Source organism: Haplochromis burtoni, unplaced genomic scaffold (genome assembly GCF_018398535.1).
Source record: "Haplochromis burtoni strain Fernald_Lab_line unplaced genomic scaffold, NCSU_Asbu1 Contig_68, whole genome shotgun sequence".
Classification (NCBI taxonomy): Eukaryota; Metazoa; Chordata; class Actinopteri; order Cichliformes; family Cichlidae; genus Haplochromis; species Haplochromis burtoni.
Window position 1 is genome coordinate 2,315,714 of NW_024582429.1, and position 17,116 is coordinate 2,332,829.

The 17,116-nt window shown below is 46.1% G+C and overlaps 2 protein-coding genes across 4 annotated transcripts; one reads left to right on the plus strand and one right to left on the minus strand.

Annotated features, from left to right (window-relative positions):
* Positions 1 to 3: 3 nt before the first annotated feature.
* Positions 4 to 2,775, plus strand: LOC121811886 (anaphase-promoting complex subunit 2-like; the record flags this gene model as incomplete). Its single annotated transcript, XM_042221512.1, is given in 8 exon segments — positions 4 to 42; positions 185 to 363; positions 444 to 585; positions 702 to 777; positions 874 to 1,077; positions 1,179 to 1,311; positions 1,492 to 1,733; positions 2,189 to 2,775. Coding segments are annotated over 8 exon segments (1,225 nt in total), but the record flags the coding sequence as incomplete, so codon positions are not given.
* Positions 2,776 to 4,615: 1,840 nt separating this feature from the next.
* si:dkey-16l2.16 (ras-related protein Rab-35) lies at positions 4,616 to 15,156 on the minus strand. 3 transcript variants are annotated; one of them, XM_005924117.2, is made up of 7 exons: positions 14,973 to 15,156; positions 12,789 to 13,535; positions 10,472 to 10,522; positions 8,396 to 8,519; positions 8,162 to 8,286; positions 6,992 to 7,116; positions 4,616 to 6,263 (listed from the first exon to the last, which is right to left on the minus strand). In XM_005924117.2, exons 2-7 carry the CDS (start codon positions 12,841 to 12,843, stop codon positions 6,114 to 6,116), a joined length of 630 nt encoding a protein of 209 aa, XP_005924179.1. In that variant the 5' UTR covers positions 12,844 to 13,535; positions 14,973 to 15,156; the 3' UTR covers positions 4,616 to 6,113. The 3 variants fall into 3 exon arrangements, with proteins under 3 accessions (XP_005924179.1, XP_005924180.1, XP_042077451.1); XM_005924118.3 differs by lacking the exon at positions 14,973 to 15,156 and adding an exon at positions 13,987 to 14,930; XM_042221517.1 differs by lacking the exons at positions 12,789 to 13,535; positions 14,973 to 15,156 and adding an exon at positions 10,833 to 12,751.
* Positions 15,157 to 17,116: the final 1,960 nt, after the last annotated feature.

A 17,116-nucleotide genomic window follows, 5' to 3' on the forward strand; every position in this document is an offset into this window, starting at 1 on the left:
TCACCTGCAGGTCGTCTCCCAGCCGATCCGCAAGTACCTCAGGTGAGTCCACGCAGGCGCCGGCGGGATTCGCTTTCAGTCCTGCTCTGATCTTTTGGCTCTGATCGTGCACTTTTTTGTGAGTAAAGTTCTACATGAGTTTTGACGTCCTAGCAGAGGATCAAACGTCCGTGTTGTGTTTCAGGACCCGGGAGGACACGGTGAGGCAGATCGTAGCCGGTCTGACCGGAGATGCAGAGGGCTGCACCGACCTCGCCTCCGAGCTGTCCCGAGGAGACCCGGTGACTCTGGAGATGCAGGACAGCGACGAAGAAGGCAACGACCCCGAGGACTGGACTCCAGACCCGACCGACGCCATGCCCGGTCAGTGAACGCACCGCTCTGAGCGCAGAGAAGGAGACCGCAGCTGAAGAGAAAGATCTTACTCGTGTGTTTGTTCTCAGATAAAATGGGCTCGAAGCGCCGCTCGTCCGACATCATCAGCCTGCTGGTCAGCATCTACGGCAGTAAGGAGATCTTCATAGACGAGTACAGAGGCGTGCTCGCCGACAGGCTGCTGCAGCAGCTCAACTACAACACGGCCAGGTACGACCGCACCAGCGCCCGGCTTAAAGCTGAGAGAAAGTGTTGGTACTTTGAACATGTCGGGTCACTGATAGCAAAGTAAATGCTCACGCCCGTCCTGCTTTCTGCGTCTTCAGGGAGATTCGTAACGTGGAGCTGCTGAAGCTGCGGTTCGGCGAGTCTCACATGCATTACTGCGAGGTCATGTTGAAGGTAAACATCTGGAATATGGATCGTTAACCGGATATTTTAGGACATTCCCTGAAAGGATGAATTTCTGAGAACGTTGTGATTACCCGATGGATGCAGGACATGGCGGATTCTCGCAGGATCAACAGCAACATCCGCGAGGAGGAGTCAAAGCTGAGCGAGGAGGAGCAGCCGCCGCTGCCCCTGTCGGCCATCATCCTCTCATCTGAGTTCTGGCCCACGCTGAAGGAGGAGAAGCTGGAGCTCCCTCCTGTCGTCTGCCAGGCCATGGAGGCCTACACCCACCGCTACGAGAAGCTGAAGGTGGAGTTGACCCACTGTGGCGTCTCTGGTTTGGTTTGCAGTAGAAACCAAATGCACAGCTACGCTTTTACCTGCTGAGTCGAGTCCCGTTTGTGTTTCAGGCCATGAGGACGCTGAGCTGGAAGCCTCACCTGGGCTCGGTCACTCTGGACGTGGAGCTGGAGGACCGAGTCCTCACCAACCTCACGGTCTCACCCATCCAGGCTGCCACCATCATGTACTTCCAAGAGAAAAGTAAGGACTTTCATTTCAGAGCGCTTTCATGCTGTGAAATGTAATTCTGCGATGACCCCTGATGTTTTCCTGACATGGCGATGTCATGGTTGTAAACTATCGGCTCTGACATCGCTCGTTACGCTGCGTGGAGTCGAGGGAGATGCAGTTTGATCGTCGTGTACCTGCTCGTCCTCTCAGGTTCTTGGACGTTGGAGGAGCTGAGTGCGAAGCTGGGCGCCCCGAAGGAGCTGGTGCACAGGAAGCTGGCTCTGTGGCAGCAGCAGGGCGTGCTGAGGGAGGAGGCGGGCGGCCACTTCTACGTGGTGGAGAAGGGTTCGTCGAAAGAGAAGCTGGACAGAGGCGTGATGCTGATCGACAGCGACGAGGAGAGGGACTCCAACACCGCCACGCAGTCCGAGCAGAGGGAGGAGAAGCTGCAGGTACACACTTCATTCATCCCGCTGTCTCAGGGTTATTTACTTAGTTACTTTAAGTATTTGAAACCTGGCACCTGATGATGTGCCGCTTCTTTTCAGTCGTGTTATAAAAATCACTTAATAATGAATGACAGTGGGTGTTTTAGGATCACATGCTCCATAAATCACGAGCTTATTGTTGTGAACGACTTGGTGCACCCGCATGATCCCAGGAGGGTAACTCACCCCTGGTTGGGTCTCCTAAGGAGGTCTTTCATGGGAGAGCGCCTGAGAGCCGGGATCTTAGCCAATGAGGCACAGCTGTGGACAGCCCACCTCTTGTGGGAGGGGCCGTAGGGAACGTCACCGCTCTGCTGGGGAAGCAGCTCAAACGAGCGCTTCAGGCTGAGAAAGTATCAGCTAGTTCTAGTTAGGTCTTAAACTCTCACAGTAAGCACACTGCGCCTCTGTCTCTGCAGCTGTTCTGGGTCTACGTCCAGGCCATGCTCACCAACCTGGACACCATGACACTGGAACGCATACACACCATGCTGCGGATGTTCGTCGCTACGGGACCCGTCGTCACGGAGATGGACGTGAACGAGCTGGAGGCGTTCCTGCAGAGGAAGGTCAGGGACCATCAGCTCATAATGTCCGGCAACGTCTACAGGCTGCCCAAATCCAACTGATGACTGTGCTGCGTTCAAGTGCGTCGGGATATGTGGAAGATTCCAGCGTTTGTTTTGCTCTGAGGGATTTTTACTAAAAGGGCTCATGGAGTAAATATGGAACAATTCTCACTTAAATTTCCTGGATTTTTCCATATGATGTGAAAGCAGCATGGATTTAAATAAAAAAAAAGAAAAGGAAAAGCAGTGTTTGTTTTTTCAAAATAAAAGCACTTCCACTCCTTTAAGCATCAGTACGGACAGATTTGACGCTGCACCTGGAGATAAATGTAAAGGTGTTTGGTGAACACCGATGTGTAGCTGGATTAGATTGTTGACGATTTCGCGTGATCCTGGATCGTTCGGTTCCCCGAAGCTCATCCGGGACTTGCTGTCATAGCAACAGAGCCGTAAGCGTAAACCTGCTCGGGAGCAGGTTTACTTTATGTAAACAGGATTAGATCGCGGCCACGCAGGTATGTCCGCTTCATTTATACGAAAGCAACAGCGATATTCCACCACTGTTTCACCATAAATAAATAACATCAATGTAACTAAAGATAATGCAGCACCTGATCCTTTATTGATTCACACAGATACATACAGGTCATTTCCTAAAAAAGGGAAATGTACTATTAACATTCTATTACATGTATGTGATTATTACAGATGTAATTCATATTTCAGAGTAGTAATTGAAATTACTTCGTGTAATCAAGATGAGAGACCACGGCTATAAAAGCGAAGGTGGATTTGGGAAGCCTGTCGCAGCATGTCCTGTCCGTATACGCGAGCAGCCCATTGCGGAAGGTGCAAGATTGATAAGGAGAGTCCTCAGAATTCAGCGTATATTGCGGGACAGACAGGATCCTTTAGCTCAGCGCGACAGTGTGCTCATTGAGAGATATCGATATTCCCGTGAGGGTATTATTCACTTAACCAACTTGTTGACGAGGGGGTGCAGGACCACCACCTGTCTTTTTTTCCTCTGCCCTTTTCTTGGTTGCTGTTATGAACAAACTAACAGAGTATTACAGGCCAGTATTACCTTGCCAAGAGACGAAAAGCAATCTAAGAGATAAATATTACCATTCTGTAGAATACTCCTGTATTCCACTTTTACTTGTTCCCATGTTCTTGTGGGTCCTGTTGTGGCTCTAATGTGAAAGGGGATATAATATAACATATTATGATATAATATAATGCCATATGATATTGGACAATATAGTGTCATATGATAGATCTACCCTACCGCCTACTGGTGTTGGCCAGAGGGGCCGATGGCGCGATATGGCAGCCTGGCTACAACCGTAGCTGCCTCCACCAGTGTGTGAATGTGGGAGTGAATGAATAGTGGTATCGTAAAGCGCTTTGGGTGCCTTGAGAGCGCTATATAAACCCAATCCATTATTATTATTATTAAATTACTACGAGTTTGATTTGTCAGCAACTTTCTGCCAGCCCTCTCTCCTTGCTTTTGCAGCCTTTGCAGTGTTCTCTTGCGTTTTAATTAAACTCTGAAACTCCTGAAATCCCTCACTCATGAGTTCTTGCTCTGCTGCCGAAAATACCGAGCACGCCCCTTCGACATTTTCGCCGACCAATCAGCGGGTTGCCGATCAATGTTTCTACTATCGATGCGTAGCCCCTTTTACGACACCCAGTGATCGCGCATTACTTCATCCAGCTGTAGTAATCGTCAACAGCAGGTGTGTTCGGGGAACCGGATTAGCGAGCTCACGGTTAGCGCGATGATTTGATCTTGGATGTAGTAAGCGACGTACGAAGAACAGGCCCCAGCTCTTTGACTCAGTGTGATTGTTTTTAATGTACTCTTAATTTGATCTGTTATTGTATATTTTCCACATGGTATGGGGATATTGTATTGGTTGTAAATGTTGTAGTGCTGTGTGTATTTGATGATGCCAGGTCTCTGTTGGAAATGAGATTTTTTACCTGGGTAAATAAAGGACTAATAAAAAATAACTCCTGTACAGGGGACGATGTTTTTATAACTCACCTGTTTAAAGTTTGCATTGTTAGGGGCGTGGCCACAGGTGACTGTCTGCTCCGCCTCACCTGAGCTGGACCTCTGAGTCGTGTTTGTACTGTTGGAGCCTTTTGGGGCATTTTAATGACATCACCTAACCAAAAACATGGCTGCTGTGAGGTCACTCTACTAAAGGTAAGTGAAATTCTAGGATTTCATTGCATACAGTCTCATCACTGCACAAAGAATCACTGAATTTATTGCTTTTATTGTATTTGGACACATTTGCTTGGCATCAGATTTACATTAAAACATGTTTTGGGATTACTGGCCTCATTCAGACTGAAATAAGGCATGCAGACAGTTTGTACTCATCACACACGTTAATGTCACAATTGAACAAACAGCTCCCTTTCACTGGTTAAATACATGTTCTGTATTAAGAAAAAAAATTAAACAGTGGTTTAAGACCAAAGTTAAAGGACCATGCTGGTGTTTGTTTTTGCTTGTTTTAGTTCACTGCAAATACAGATGTAGAGTTTCTCAGTGTTTCTCCCTTTTTTCCACTAACATGAGAACTGGCGACTAAAGACGTGGAGCGTGATATGGCTTTCATCTTCCACGTGTCACAGAAGGTAACAGAACAAAATAGAAACAAATCCCTGCAGTTTGATCTTCAGTGAAACCTACACAACTAGAACCTGTCATTGTGAAAGGTCGCAAGGTCATTATTTTCCCACTTTCAAAACCTCTGCTGATGAGCCAACCGGAGAAAAACTGACCTAACAGGGGAGAAGCTATCGGCTTTTTTCAGACAGGATGGAGCCTGTCTGAAACAAGCCTAGCATGAGATAAGTGAGTAATCATGCAAAGCCGCTTTAATCCAAAAACATGGAGGGAACGAGCAGAATCGGAGCACTTTAACATAGAAACTGATTCTCCCTAAAGCGCTGTGCAGCTGTGGTGGGAGCACAGACTCGACATGTGACCAAATCTCCGGGTTTTCCACCAATCAGGACGCATTATTGACTGACGCAGTGCCCAATCAAACACGTTTCATGCCAAAAAGGTGGACGGTGTTTGAATGGTCACCACAGAGGTCCCCGGTTCTAGAGCTCAAGCATCGGGGCCATGTTGGTGGAAAGTTCTTTGGCTACGTGTGACCATGAACTGACTTCTGTCTTTGGAGAGATGAGTAAAAAAGAATCAGTTTTAATGATGAAACCAGGTTTGTTTCCTGCCGATTGAAGTGTTTGAAAATTGTAAAAGCCGGGATAGAAGCTTCATTTTTGTGGTGTAACTTGAATGAGAGTTTTACAGGTGCTGATTAAGCTGATGATCACACACCTCCTCATAAACCAGTGCAGCTCAGACTGAAACGAGTCATTTAAGGCGAGCTCAGGAATCCACTCGTTTGAATAAACGTCACAGAAATGTTTCTTCTGGTTAGCATCCACAAACCAACCTGCACATTAGTCGCTCTTTAGCTTCAGTCCAACACACGACACGCTGCAGTCTGGTTAAAAAAAAAAAAAAAAAAAAAGCATAAACACCAGAATGATCCTTTAGGTCATGTGACCTCCTGGCTGCTACTTGCATTCAGTGCTGGCAGACTGTAGACCCTCAGGCACAGCGAGAGCTACAGCCTGCTGTGCTGTAGCTCCACACATTCATATCTGCAGTGAGAGACGGCCTCGAAGGCGCCGAGTTCAGTCTCAGCTGAATGCTGTGGGCGGAAGCGGCGTCTCAGCAGCATTTCTTGCCCCTCTTCCTGCGGTCTCGGTCTCGCTGGGCGTTGATGTTCACCGTGTCCTTCTCCCGCTCCCGCTCCCTCTCCACTCTGTTCTGGCTCTCCTTCTTGGCCCGGAGCACCATGAGGGTGAACGCCATGAACATCTGAGCAGAGCAGCAGAAACAACACAGACTTCAGGATTATCTAACGCGGCCCCGTGTCCCATCCCCGACCCTCAAACAGCAGCGACACCGTGCACGAAACTGTTCGTGTCACTGAAGACATTTTAAAAATAATAAAGCAAATACTCATGGATAGTAACAACAGGAAGCACAGTCACATCTGATCCTGCCTTTACTTTAGTCTCCGTTATTAAAACAGTCTGAGCTTTCCATGGTGAATATATCTGAGATCAGTCACAGGGTCCCTGCTGGTGGTTTACCAGCATTTTTATCAGCGGGATTGAGGACGAACCGCCATCTCTGCTGTTACCACAGTCTCCGTCTTTCAGCTCAAATCGAGACTAAACAGACCCCTCCTCCTCATCGCTACCCTCTGCAGTGTAATAATGAGATGAAGATGCACCTCAGGTTCATCATCATCTGCAGGCCTGGACCATCCAGTATGAAGGAAACCACTGCATTCAACCTGAAGCCCCATCATTATGAGACACTTGTGCGACACTGGGCCTGGATGACAGCAGTGAAAGGACACTGCCCCCCTCAGGTCACACTGAGAACTATGACCCCACGCTCTAATTTACCTGCCTGTCATTTCAATACCAACCTTACAGGCAAAACATTAGGAACAAAGGCTTTCGACCTTGTAATGGGACAAACTGCACACCAAAAAAATCATTTTAAATCAGGATGTTAATCATTTAAAGCTTCACCTCTTCAACATTTATGTTCTCTTTGGCACTCGTCTCGAAGACACGGACACCCACCGACTCCCCAAAACGCAAAGCATCCTGGGTATCCACCTGCTTCTTGGAAGGGTCGTCATTCTTGTTCCCCACTGAGGAAAGAAGGAAAATCCATCTGTAAACGCTTCCTGCAGACGTCCCCAACCAGGCTGAAACTCAAATGCATCATAAAAAAAGATATTAATAACTGATGCTGCAGGTCTGAAATGAACCAAAGCATCTCTAAGTGTCAAACCTGATTCACCTCCCCAGAGTCAGACCTGCACAATAACCTTCCTGTTTAAAATTACCAGTAAAACTTCACGTTTACTGAACCTGAGAAATCATCTGATAACAACAGTTTGTCTTAAACACAGTAGATCTACAAAAGTGTTTAAGATAAGATAAGATAAGATAAGATAACCTTTATTAGTCCCACACGTGGGAAATTTGTTTTGTCACAGCAGGAAGTGGACAGTGCAAAAGTTATGAGGCAAAAATTAGAATACAATAAGAATAAATACAGTACACAAGTGTACAGAATAGAATAAAATACTATATACAATAAGATAAAAATAGAATACAAATACAAATACTATATACAACTGAGTAAAAATACAACGATGACAGAAAGGATTATTGCACTTAGTATTATTGCACATGTATGGATGTGTGTGTTTGATCAGTTAAAGTCTTTATTATGGAGTCTGACAGCAGTGGGGAGGAAAGACCTGCGAAATCTCTCCGTCCCACACCGTGGGTGCCGCAGTCTCCCACTGAAGGAGCTGCTCAGTGCTGTCACAGTTTATGACGACTCAGTGGGACGGCACGTCTTACCATCAGGAAGTTTATAAACTGTTGGTGAGGGGAAAGAGGCTCTCCTCACCAGAGATGTGCCTGCATGATATCATAATAGATAAAATATTCGACCAGTGTTCAAGCTGACTGCATGTGGACTTTAAAACATATCCAAACTCAATTTTCCAAGTCTGGACATTAAAGTGGATAATGGAGCTGAATGAATGCAGCTGCATCTTTAACAAACCGTACGTCACCTGGAAGCAGACGGAGCCTCTCAGCAGCTTTCGGCACACCTGTGAGCAGGTCAGAGTTCACACTGAAACACTGATATTCAGGAGGAGTTTACGGTCGACCTACCCAGGATCTTGCAGACGTTGTCACAGTTCTGGGAGATTTCATTCAGCCACCTCTTAACATTTACGAACGACTCTGGATTTGTCACGTCGTAAACTATGATGACGCCGTGGGTGTTTCTGTAGTACCTGGGGACAGGTGAAGCGGAATAAACTGATGACCTCAGCGATGACGCTGCAGCACGCTGCACGCGGTCATACAAAGAAACTCGGGGGAGAAAGTTTCAGAGATCATTACGTTGAGGTGATGGTTCGAAACCTCTCCTGCCCCGCCGTGTCCCAGATCTGCAGCTTCACCCGCTCCCCGTCGATATCCACCGTCCGGATCTTAAAGTCCACGCCGATGGTGGTGATGTAGCTGCCTGCACGAGACGACACGAGAGAAAAAATAAAAGCCAGAGTGAGGCAGACGTGCTGCACAGCAACGCGAGTGCAGACGCACTGCGTGCGTGTGTGGAGTCAGTTTAAAGTTAAATACCTTTACGTGTGTGTAACTGCGCGCGTGTGTGTGTAACTGCGTGTGTGTGTAACTGCGCGTGTGTGTGTGTCGTGTGTGTGTGACTGCGTGTGGTGTGTGTAACTGCGTGTGAGTGCAGACGCACTGCGTGCGTGTGTGGAGTCAGTTTAAAGTTAAATACCTTTACGTGTGTGTAACTGCGCGCGTGTGTGTGTAACTGCGCGTGTGTGTGTAACTGCGCGCGTGTGTGTGTAACTGCTGCTGCGTGCGTGTGTGTAACGCGTGCTGCGTGCGTGTGTGTAACTGCGCGCGTGTGTGTGTAACTGCGCGCGTGTGTGTGTAACTGCGCGCGTGTGTGTGACTGCGTGCGTGTGTGTGACTGCGTGCGTGTGTGTGACTGCGTGCGTGTGTGTGAACGTGCGTGTGTGTGTAACTGCGTGCGTGTGCGTGACTGCGTGTGCGTGACTGCGTGTGCGTGCGTGACTGCGTGTGTGACTGCGTGTGTGCGTGCACTGCGTGTGCGTGACTGCGTGTGTGTAACTGCGTGTGTGTGTAACTGCGTGTGTGTAACTGTGTGTGTGTGTGTGTAACTGTGTGTGTGTGTGTGTGTAACTGTGTGTGTGTGTGTGTGTAACTGTGCGTGCGTGTGTGTGTAACTGTGCGTGCGTGTGTAACTGCGTGTGTGTGTGTAACTGTGCGTGCGTGTGTAACTGCGTGTGTGTGTGTCCTGCTGTTGCATCTGCAGGCCCTTGTTAACCCCCCCTCCCCCCTCACGCACCAACTCCACCACTTCAGATGTTTTGGCGTCCTGTCAGGAGCGCCTGGCCCACTTCCACTCGCCCCACCCGTTTACATCCTCTCCCCGCCTTCGAGAACTATATTTGATTCCCGCTGAGCGGCTGAGACACGGAGCGCCATTCCAGCCGTATGTGGGAAAAACTCTGCTAGAAAACCTCGATATTTCCCCACAGACTGCAGAAACGTGGCCGAGGCTCCAAAACGGTTTCTCAGACGGGATCGCAGCTGGCCGTCACACTGACCATCTGTGGCCGCAGCTACAGCCCACTGAACCACCACCACTCCAGCTTACATGTTTGTGATTCCAGCAAGAAAAAACCGAGCCGTGTTTCTGGCTCCGTCCTCCAGCTGTCGTGAGAACTTTTGGTCCGTCATGTCAGGACCAGACAAACCGTCCAGTGACACGCTTTAATCGACCGTGAGATGCGTGTTCCACGGAGCCGTCACACTCGGTAAACAAGCCTGAGTGTGAATGCTGCTGGTAGCGCTTCATAACTAATGACACATTCAACGACCACGTTTCTCCAACACCTGAGCTTCCTGTTATGAAACGATCAGCAAATTAAAAAAACTACAAACTGCAAATAAACTTTGGACTCTGGCTGCCTGACGCAGTCGCTTCCTCTGCTGGGATCCAATTCGTCTTTACAGCATCATCACTTTGAGATTTGGCTCACGACAGACATCTTACTCTAGTTTCACGTCGGCTTTCAGTTCAGCAACTTTCTGCTTCTGTTCCACATCTGTGGCTGTGTACCCACGCCACAGAGTGGATTCAAAACGCCGACACAGGTTATTAATATTCCTAAAGGAGGGCAGTTATTGTTTGACACTTGGGTGCGAGCACACGAGACCGTTCAGAGGAAATGGATGAAGCATTTAAACGTTTGATGATATAGACCTGCCTCTCCTGCAGCTCCTGACGTGTTAGGACAGCTCTTATGACTCCTGGAGATAAGATGACTCCTCCTGATAAAATGCTTTTAATTCTCGGCCTATAACTGGAGTCTGCTGTGTGTTTAGTGTGAGCAGGTATCACCTTTCATGTAACCAACTCACCTGAGAAGGAGTTATCTGCGAAGCGGAGCAGGAGGCTGCTTTTTCCCACATCTAAAGGGGGGAAAAGATCAGAGGGACGAGATTAATATCTGTTTGAGTAAAGCCTACTATGACCCCCACTGTAACTTTAGTGACAGCCACATACCAGCAAAACACACAGATGGGAGGAGGTGAGATAAGGAAAGTGAAACAACACAAAATAGGACAAAGGTTGAACTCGCACTGGACATGTGTGAGAAAAGCATCTGAAGAAAACCTGACAGAGGAGAGCCGATGAAGCAGGAAGACGTCGGGCTAAACGGAGAAATCGATGGGAAAGTTACAGTTTTCTCAGAGCATTAAAGTGTTAAAGACTACACGCCTGTAAAAACAAGTCCTGCATCTGCTTTGCAGGCTGGATGTTTGCCGCTGACACTTGTGGTGTCTATCAAAATCAGATTCCAGAAGCTGGAGAAAAAAAAAGAAAAATCACTGCTTGGTTCAATCATTTAAGCGGTTTTCCAAAACAAGACTGGACTAGACTCGTTCAGCAGGCTCGGAGATGGAGCTCGTTTATCAGGAACTGAAACCTCTGCCTGCTACGCCTCACAGATGGACGATAAACGTGACAGCATTACTCCTCACAGAAACAGCTCTGCCAAAGAAAGGCACGAGAACTATGTCGAGCTGAAAACTGGAAACTCGCAGCAGCTTCCTGAAACAGTCTTTCCATCCAAGCACGCGTCTCATGTGCAGCGATGAAATCCACCCACTGCTCTAAAATAAGTTCCTGCAGGGAAGAAGGTGACCGACAGTGACTCAGCACCTCCTGCAGGAGGCCTGACACCAAAAGCCCTGAAACTACAACATTCGATCAATAACTGGAGCCTGCTCTCTCCAAAGCAGAGGATCAGTTTGTTTTATGGAGTCATCTTTGTTTTACTACAAGCTTGGAGAGAGTTTGTTTTCTTGTTCTCGTGCTGAGAAAGTGACATTAAACGAGTTTTCCTGGGAACGCGCTCCCAACACAAAACCAGGCTCTGCTGAGGCCCGCGGTGCTGGCATCCCAACATGCTTTGCAGCGTCTGAACTCGGACTTTGTGCTTTCAAACAACATCTGGATTCATGAAATGTTAAAGTTTAATTATCATTATTTTTATTTAGGTACTCAGTCACTCTTACTGGTTTCAGATATATCACACCACCCCAGTCCTGGACTCTTTATTTTATCGATGACCTTTTAAACTAAAAGCTGTGCTCCGCCCCTCATGGGACCTAATCTGCAGCCAAAACACAGAAACGTTCACACACGCATCAGACACGCCCACCACAGCCGAGTCCGATACCCGAGCCGTGACGTCTTACACACATCTATCTACGTGTCATATCTGAGACATTGTAGCACATTAGGAGATAAGGAAGACAAACAACATCACAAAAACAGTGAAAGACCTCCTGTGGAACATGATCCCCGACTGCTCGGTTTCACAGTTTTTTCTGGTCTTGGATCTGTATGATGTCATAAAGAGGCGATCTCTCTAATCTGGAAAGCTCCACCCACCCAAAGCTCAAACCGGGCAGCCAATCACAAGAAAACTGATTTTAAAGGGGGCGGGGTTTAAACAGCTGGTTTCAGTCAGAGGACAAACTGAAGGCCCGCAGCAAGGCTCAGTATGATTTCAGGGGGGATTATTTTGAACTGTGAATCATGCAAAGCTGCTTTAGTTGCGTCGAGAAATAAAATTATGGCGCTATAAATAAATAAATAAATGTTTAGTCCTTAATCCAGCCTTGCATCTGGGCTGGCATGAGCTCAGGATTAATCTGTGTGAACTGTGCATAATATAATAGAAAAAGATTAATTTTAACTTTAAATCACATAAAGCTACTCTAACTGCAAGGATAAGCACATGGAGCTGGGAATGAGTACAGGTCCTCTTTAAAGCAAGTCTATAAAAGCAGGCAGTAAGAAGGTGAGTCTGTGAGGGGTCCCGAGGGCTACAACCCCAACACCTTTGAGATTCATGCAGTCAAGCTTCTTTCACATACAGGTGAAAACCAGACCAGGTGATCGGCAAAAATCAGCTAAAACCAATTCTGAAACAAACTGGAAGCCAGGACAGGGATGGTGCGATTTCGACCAGTAAGACCTCACCAGTTCATCAGTATGGAAACGTTCCTATTAATAGGTTTATTATGGTTCTACTGGCCCACAGAGACAGCAGCCTAAATGTACTGGAAGTGTCTGTTCACACATCTGTTTCTTTCAGGGCTCCATTAAAAAAAAAAAGAAAAGCTTTGACTGCAGAGAGATGTAAACAAGTTAAAATGTACTAACTGGAGTCTCCAATGATGAGCAGCTTAAAGAGATGATTGTAGTCCTTCCCTGCCATTTGGATGGCCTTGTTTTGGATTTCCAAGTAAAACCAGTTTCATAGGAGGAAGGTGAGCTTCCTTCCCTCCAAGTGCACATGCGGCACTCGCCTTGTTCCGCCTCCAAACGCTGACCACCTCAAGAGTTTGTCCAGAAATCACAGGTTCGCTTCCCCTTTGGGTGTGAGGACATTTCCAGTTACACTCTAGTTTCAGTTCTGATGTTCACATCGTTTTAAAAGCGAAACCGCAGCAGCCGGCAGAGTAGGTGGCACTTCTCGAGAGCTCTGCATTTATGATTCACGCTTGACGGCGAGGGCCGGCACCGTGGTTCCACCTTACTTCCAGTTCCACCCAGCGACACTCCTGTGGGGGATTTCCAACAACTCCTCCACAGTTGTGTCAGTGCAGCTCCAGCACTCCTCTGGATGCTCAGTCTTCACATGTACGGCTCCAGGATGGGCACATTTGGCATTTTGTGGTAGCGCTGATCATAAATCCCGTTACTGCCCTTCTCCTCAGAATTCCTCCCCCTCACCTCTTTTTTTTTGGTTGTTGCACTTGAAAGAAACTAAGATGTTCCTCTTTTTTTAACAGCAGCGGTTACATCTGCAGAGGTTTCTTTGACTCAATCCCTTCGGTTCCTCTGGTGGTTGGCTAAAAAGTCACCTGTTCCCTGTTTCATTGCACGAGGAGGGTTCACCAAAAGGAGCTAAACAAAAACAAGGAGAAAAGGTAATGAGAAGTCAGACCAAATCACATCAGACTTCACAACTTTTTGCTTGCTGTGTCCCGCCTTAACTGCCTGCCTGTTACTCAAACAGCAGCTGAGTCACTAAATATAACTTCCTATTCCTGCTGTATCCACCCCCATCCAATGCCTTATCTGTGTTAGCAATAACAGCAGCTCACTGACGGCCATCGTCCAGATTTGGTTGTTTTTCTAAATTCTTCAGGTAAAACAGCGGAGCTGAGCTGGCTGCTGCTGGGTTCGCTTTCCGTGAAAACAGGAAAGGCTGGACTTCGCTAATGCGAGCTAATCCAGCCCCAGGACGCTGTTCTGTCGTGAGTAGAGCGACGCCAATCTCCACTCCAACAAACGCACATTTAAATGTTCGTAGTGTGGCGGCAGAATCAATGCCTTCAACAATAAAACTACTCACCCCGGAAAGTCTTGGACCGATCGTCTTTGATTCGGCTCACATCAAGCCCCCAAATGTATACGTGATTCAATAAAGAAAAATAAACCTAAATTTAAAGTAACGGACTGGCTCCTTTAACTAGACTTCAACAACCATGTAAAGGCACAGCAAATTATTGAATAAAAGTATAAATTACGTGCAACCTTGTGTGTCTATACATGCCGAATTGAAGTATAACACATAACGTTGGAGCAAAGAAGTCCCAAATCTGTGTGACTCAGGTTTAAAACGCTTGGGCGTAGAAAACTGATGTTTTCGCTTAGATTTTTGAAGCAGTTTGGCAGATAATTCCATCAAACATTAGAAGAGATGGATATTGGTCTGTGGATGGCCTCAGGTCACTGATTCAGCTTTAAAAATCTTTAACGGCCGTTACTGGCAGTTTCTGACCCGCTGCTGGGACAACACGTTCGAAAGTCTCTTATTGCGCGAGCGTTTGTAGCTTTTGGCGGAACGACACGCCTGACTCCACGCGAAATATATTCATTTTTCGTTAAATGAAATCAAACTATGCCAATCCAAGACTTAGAGTCACTTGTGAAAACATTGTAAAAATGAATCAGGGACGTGCTTCAATACGGCACAAATAAAATAACAGTGCTGGCGTTAAACTGTAGTTTTGTTCAGAGCTCGATGGTTTTAACGGCCAAACCACCGACCTGTTAAGGCACAAACGGGACAAAACTGGTGAATAAATAAATATTAACGTTAATTCAACGGGTGTAAATAAAGAAGAAAGCAATGACCGCTCGTTAAAAGGCTAAATGTGTATTTGGTACTGGGTGTACTGCTGCAGACTAGCAAGAAAACGTTTAAACTTCCAGATTTGTTCATCCAGCCTGGAGTGACGGTGTCCGGGCCCGACGCTGGCCTGCCAAGACGTCGGGAAACTTCAGTGCTCGGAGAAACTTTCAACCCGCCGCCGTTTATTTAAAAAACGAACTTACTGTGGTCATGATGCGGTGGTTGGCCGGTAGGTCATGCTCACAGACCGGTGCTACACTCTGACTTGTGCCCGTTGATTCCGCTGGCTCGCCGCTCCGACGGTCGGACCGTCTCCCCGCCGACCACACCTGACTGACTGCAGCTGATGACCCACTCTCATCATCTGACGCTGCGTTCACGGTCATGTGGGAAAACCCTGCACCCTTCAACCGCAAAGTGCACACCGACACAGAGTACTACAGCTGCTCTTTCTTTCGTTTTCTAATATCTAATCAAATCATCTTTACCCATGTACTGAAACACATGATAAGGAAACAAGCCAGGGGCGTCCAGCATCCGACCGGGGGAAACTATCTGCCCCACAAAAGGGTCCAATCTGGCCCTCGTGGACTATTTTTTCAGATTCTCAATTTAAAATTTCCACATTGTCTATTTTATTTCATGCATTTAATGTACATAATTCACTTACTTGCTGCATATAATGTCCTCCTGTATATATTCACTTAATGTACATAATGTTCTCTCTCTTTCTGCACAGCCAAGGAGCATGTCAGGATACATTTCACTGCGTGCTGCACCCGTATAACTATGGATGTGACAAAGAAAGATTCTTGAATCTTGGAGGTTTTTACAAAATATTACAATAAAAAAAATATTCACTTGGAAAGTATCATGAGAGTTTGAATTATCATAGGTTTTACAGCCTTCTTACTGACAAATACTTACTGTTTCCCCCATTACAAATGAACCATTGAATGAATTGTTTATTTTCTACAGTGGGAGCATAGTTACAAGAATAATAACAATAATTTCACAGTAATAACTTAATAACACAGATTTATTTGTTAAAGTTAAAACATGGGTAGTGATGCTGATTTATCTTTGAAAGGGTAAAATTAAGAAAAATTAAAAAGAGAGAGACAGAGAAGTAAATGAATAATAAAATCAATGCAGAAAGACAAATAACGTACAATCAAAGGTGAAAAACAGAGATGCAAAATGGTCACTATGACACTTTAAAATGACCCCAAAGGAACTAAAAGAATTACAAAAATTACTGAAAGGAGTCGTCTTGAAAGAGGCTCAAACCCATCAGACAAAAAGGTCAAATGAAAAGGACGTAGGGTGAGTACAAAGTACATAATAAAACTACAAAGACACAAAAATGCAAAAAGCAAGTCCACTGGAATGACATGCTGTTAATGAGCTTTCCCTCTGTGATCAGTAAAGAGTGAATGCTAAAGAAGTGTAACCAAAACTAAAATTCACAGTTTGAACTTTAACCAAAATATTTGAAACACGGAGCTCAGAATCAGAACTTGTCTGTGTCGTGTGTGAAGTCAAAGTAGTGAGAAACACACACTGAACGATGGCGTGTCACCAGTTCTAGTATTACAACAGCAGCTTCCGCTTATGTCCGGTCACACCAAGATTTCCGCTGGCAGGTCACTTTTTTACCAACAAAAAAGTATTTCACAAGAAATTCTACGGACATTTAAAAAGCTGCTTAAGAAACTAAGCTAAAGGAAAAATGTCACAAACGACTGCAGGAAATAAATCAGCCGGGTGACCCACATGTGACCCTATATCTGTAAATGATTTGTAACAGTATCCTGTTGCAAAACTCTTTATTTTGAAATTCAGAGCTCCAAGCTTTTATTTTGTAACGTTACACTTGTTACTCACTTAATACTTTGTGTTAAACGGTTTTTTTTCCACACTTGTAATTTTCAGTAACTTGCAGATTCAGCTGAGCTCATGTTTTGGAGCCAGAGGCTGGTCTGCTGTCACCATGTGAGAAACGTAAAAATGTGTGAACACGTCGTGTTGCATTTGGTGCTTTATTGCTCCTCTGGTGAATCATCTGCGCACAGCAGGCAGAAAGCTGCGTTGATTGTCGTTTTTAAAATTACTGCATTCATAAAACTAGTCACTGGTTTTTCCAGGAAAACCTGGACTAATTATATAACCTACCTGCTCAAAGACACTTACAGTTACCATCATTATTAAACTGTGGTGTAGCGGTTCTCAAACGCTGGGCGTGGGCAACAAGAAGGAAACATGAAGTGAAACTCAACTGAATGAACAGGACTTTTCTTTTTTCAGGAAAACAGATTGTTAGGCAACAACTGCTCAGCTCCTGTGT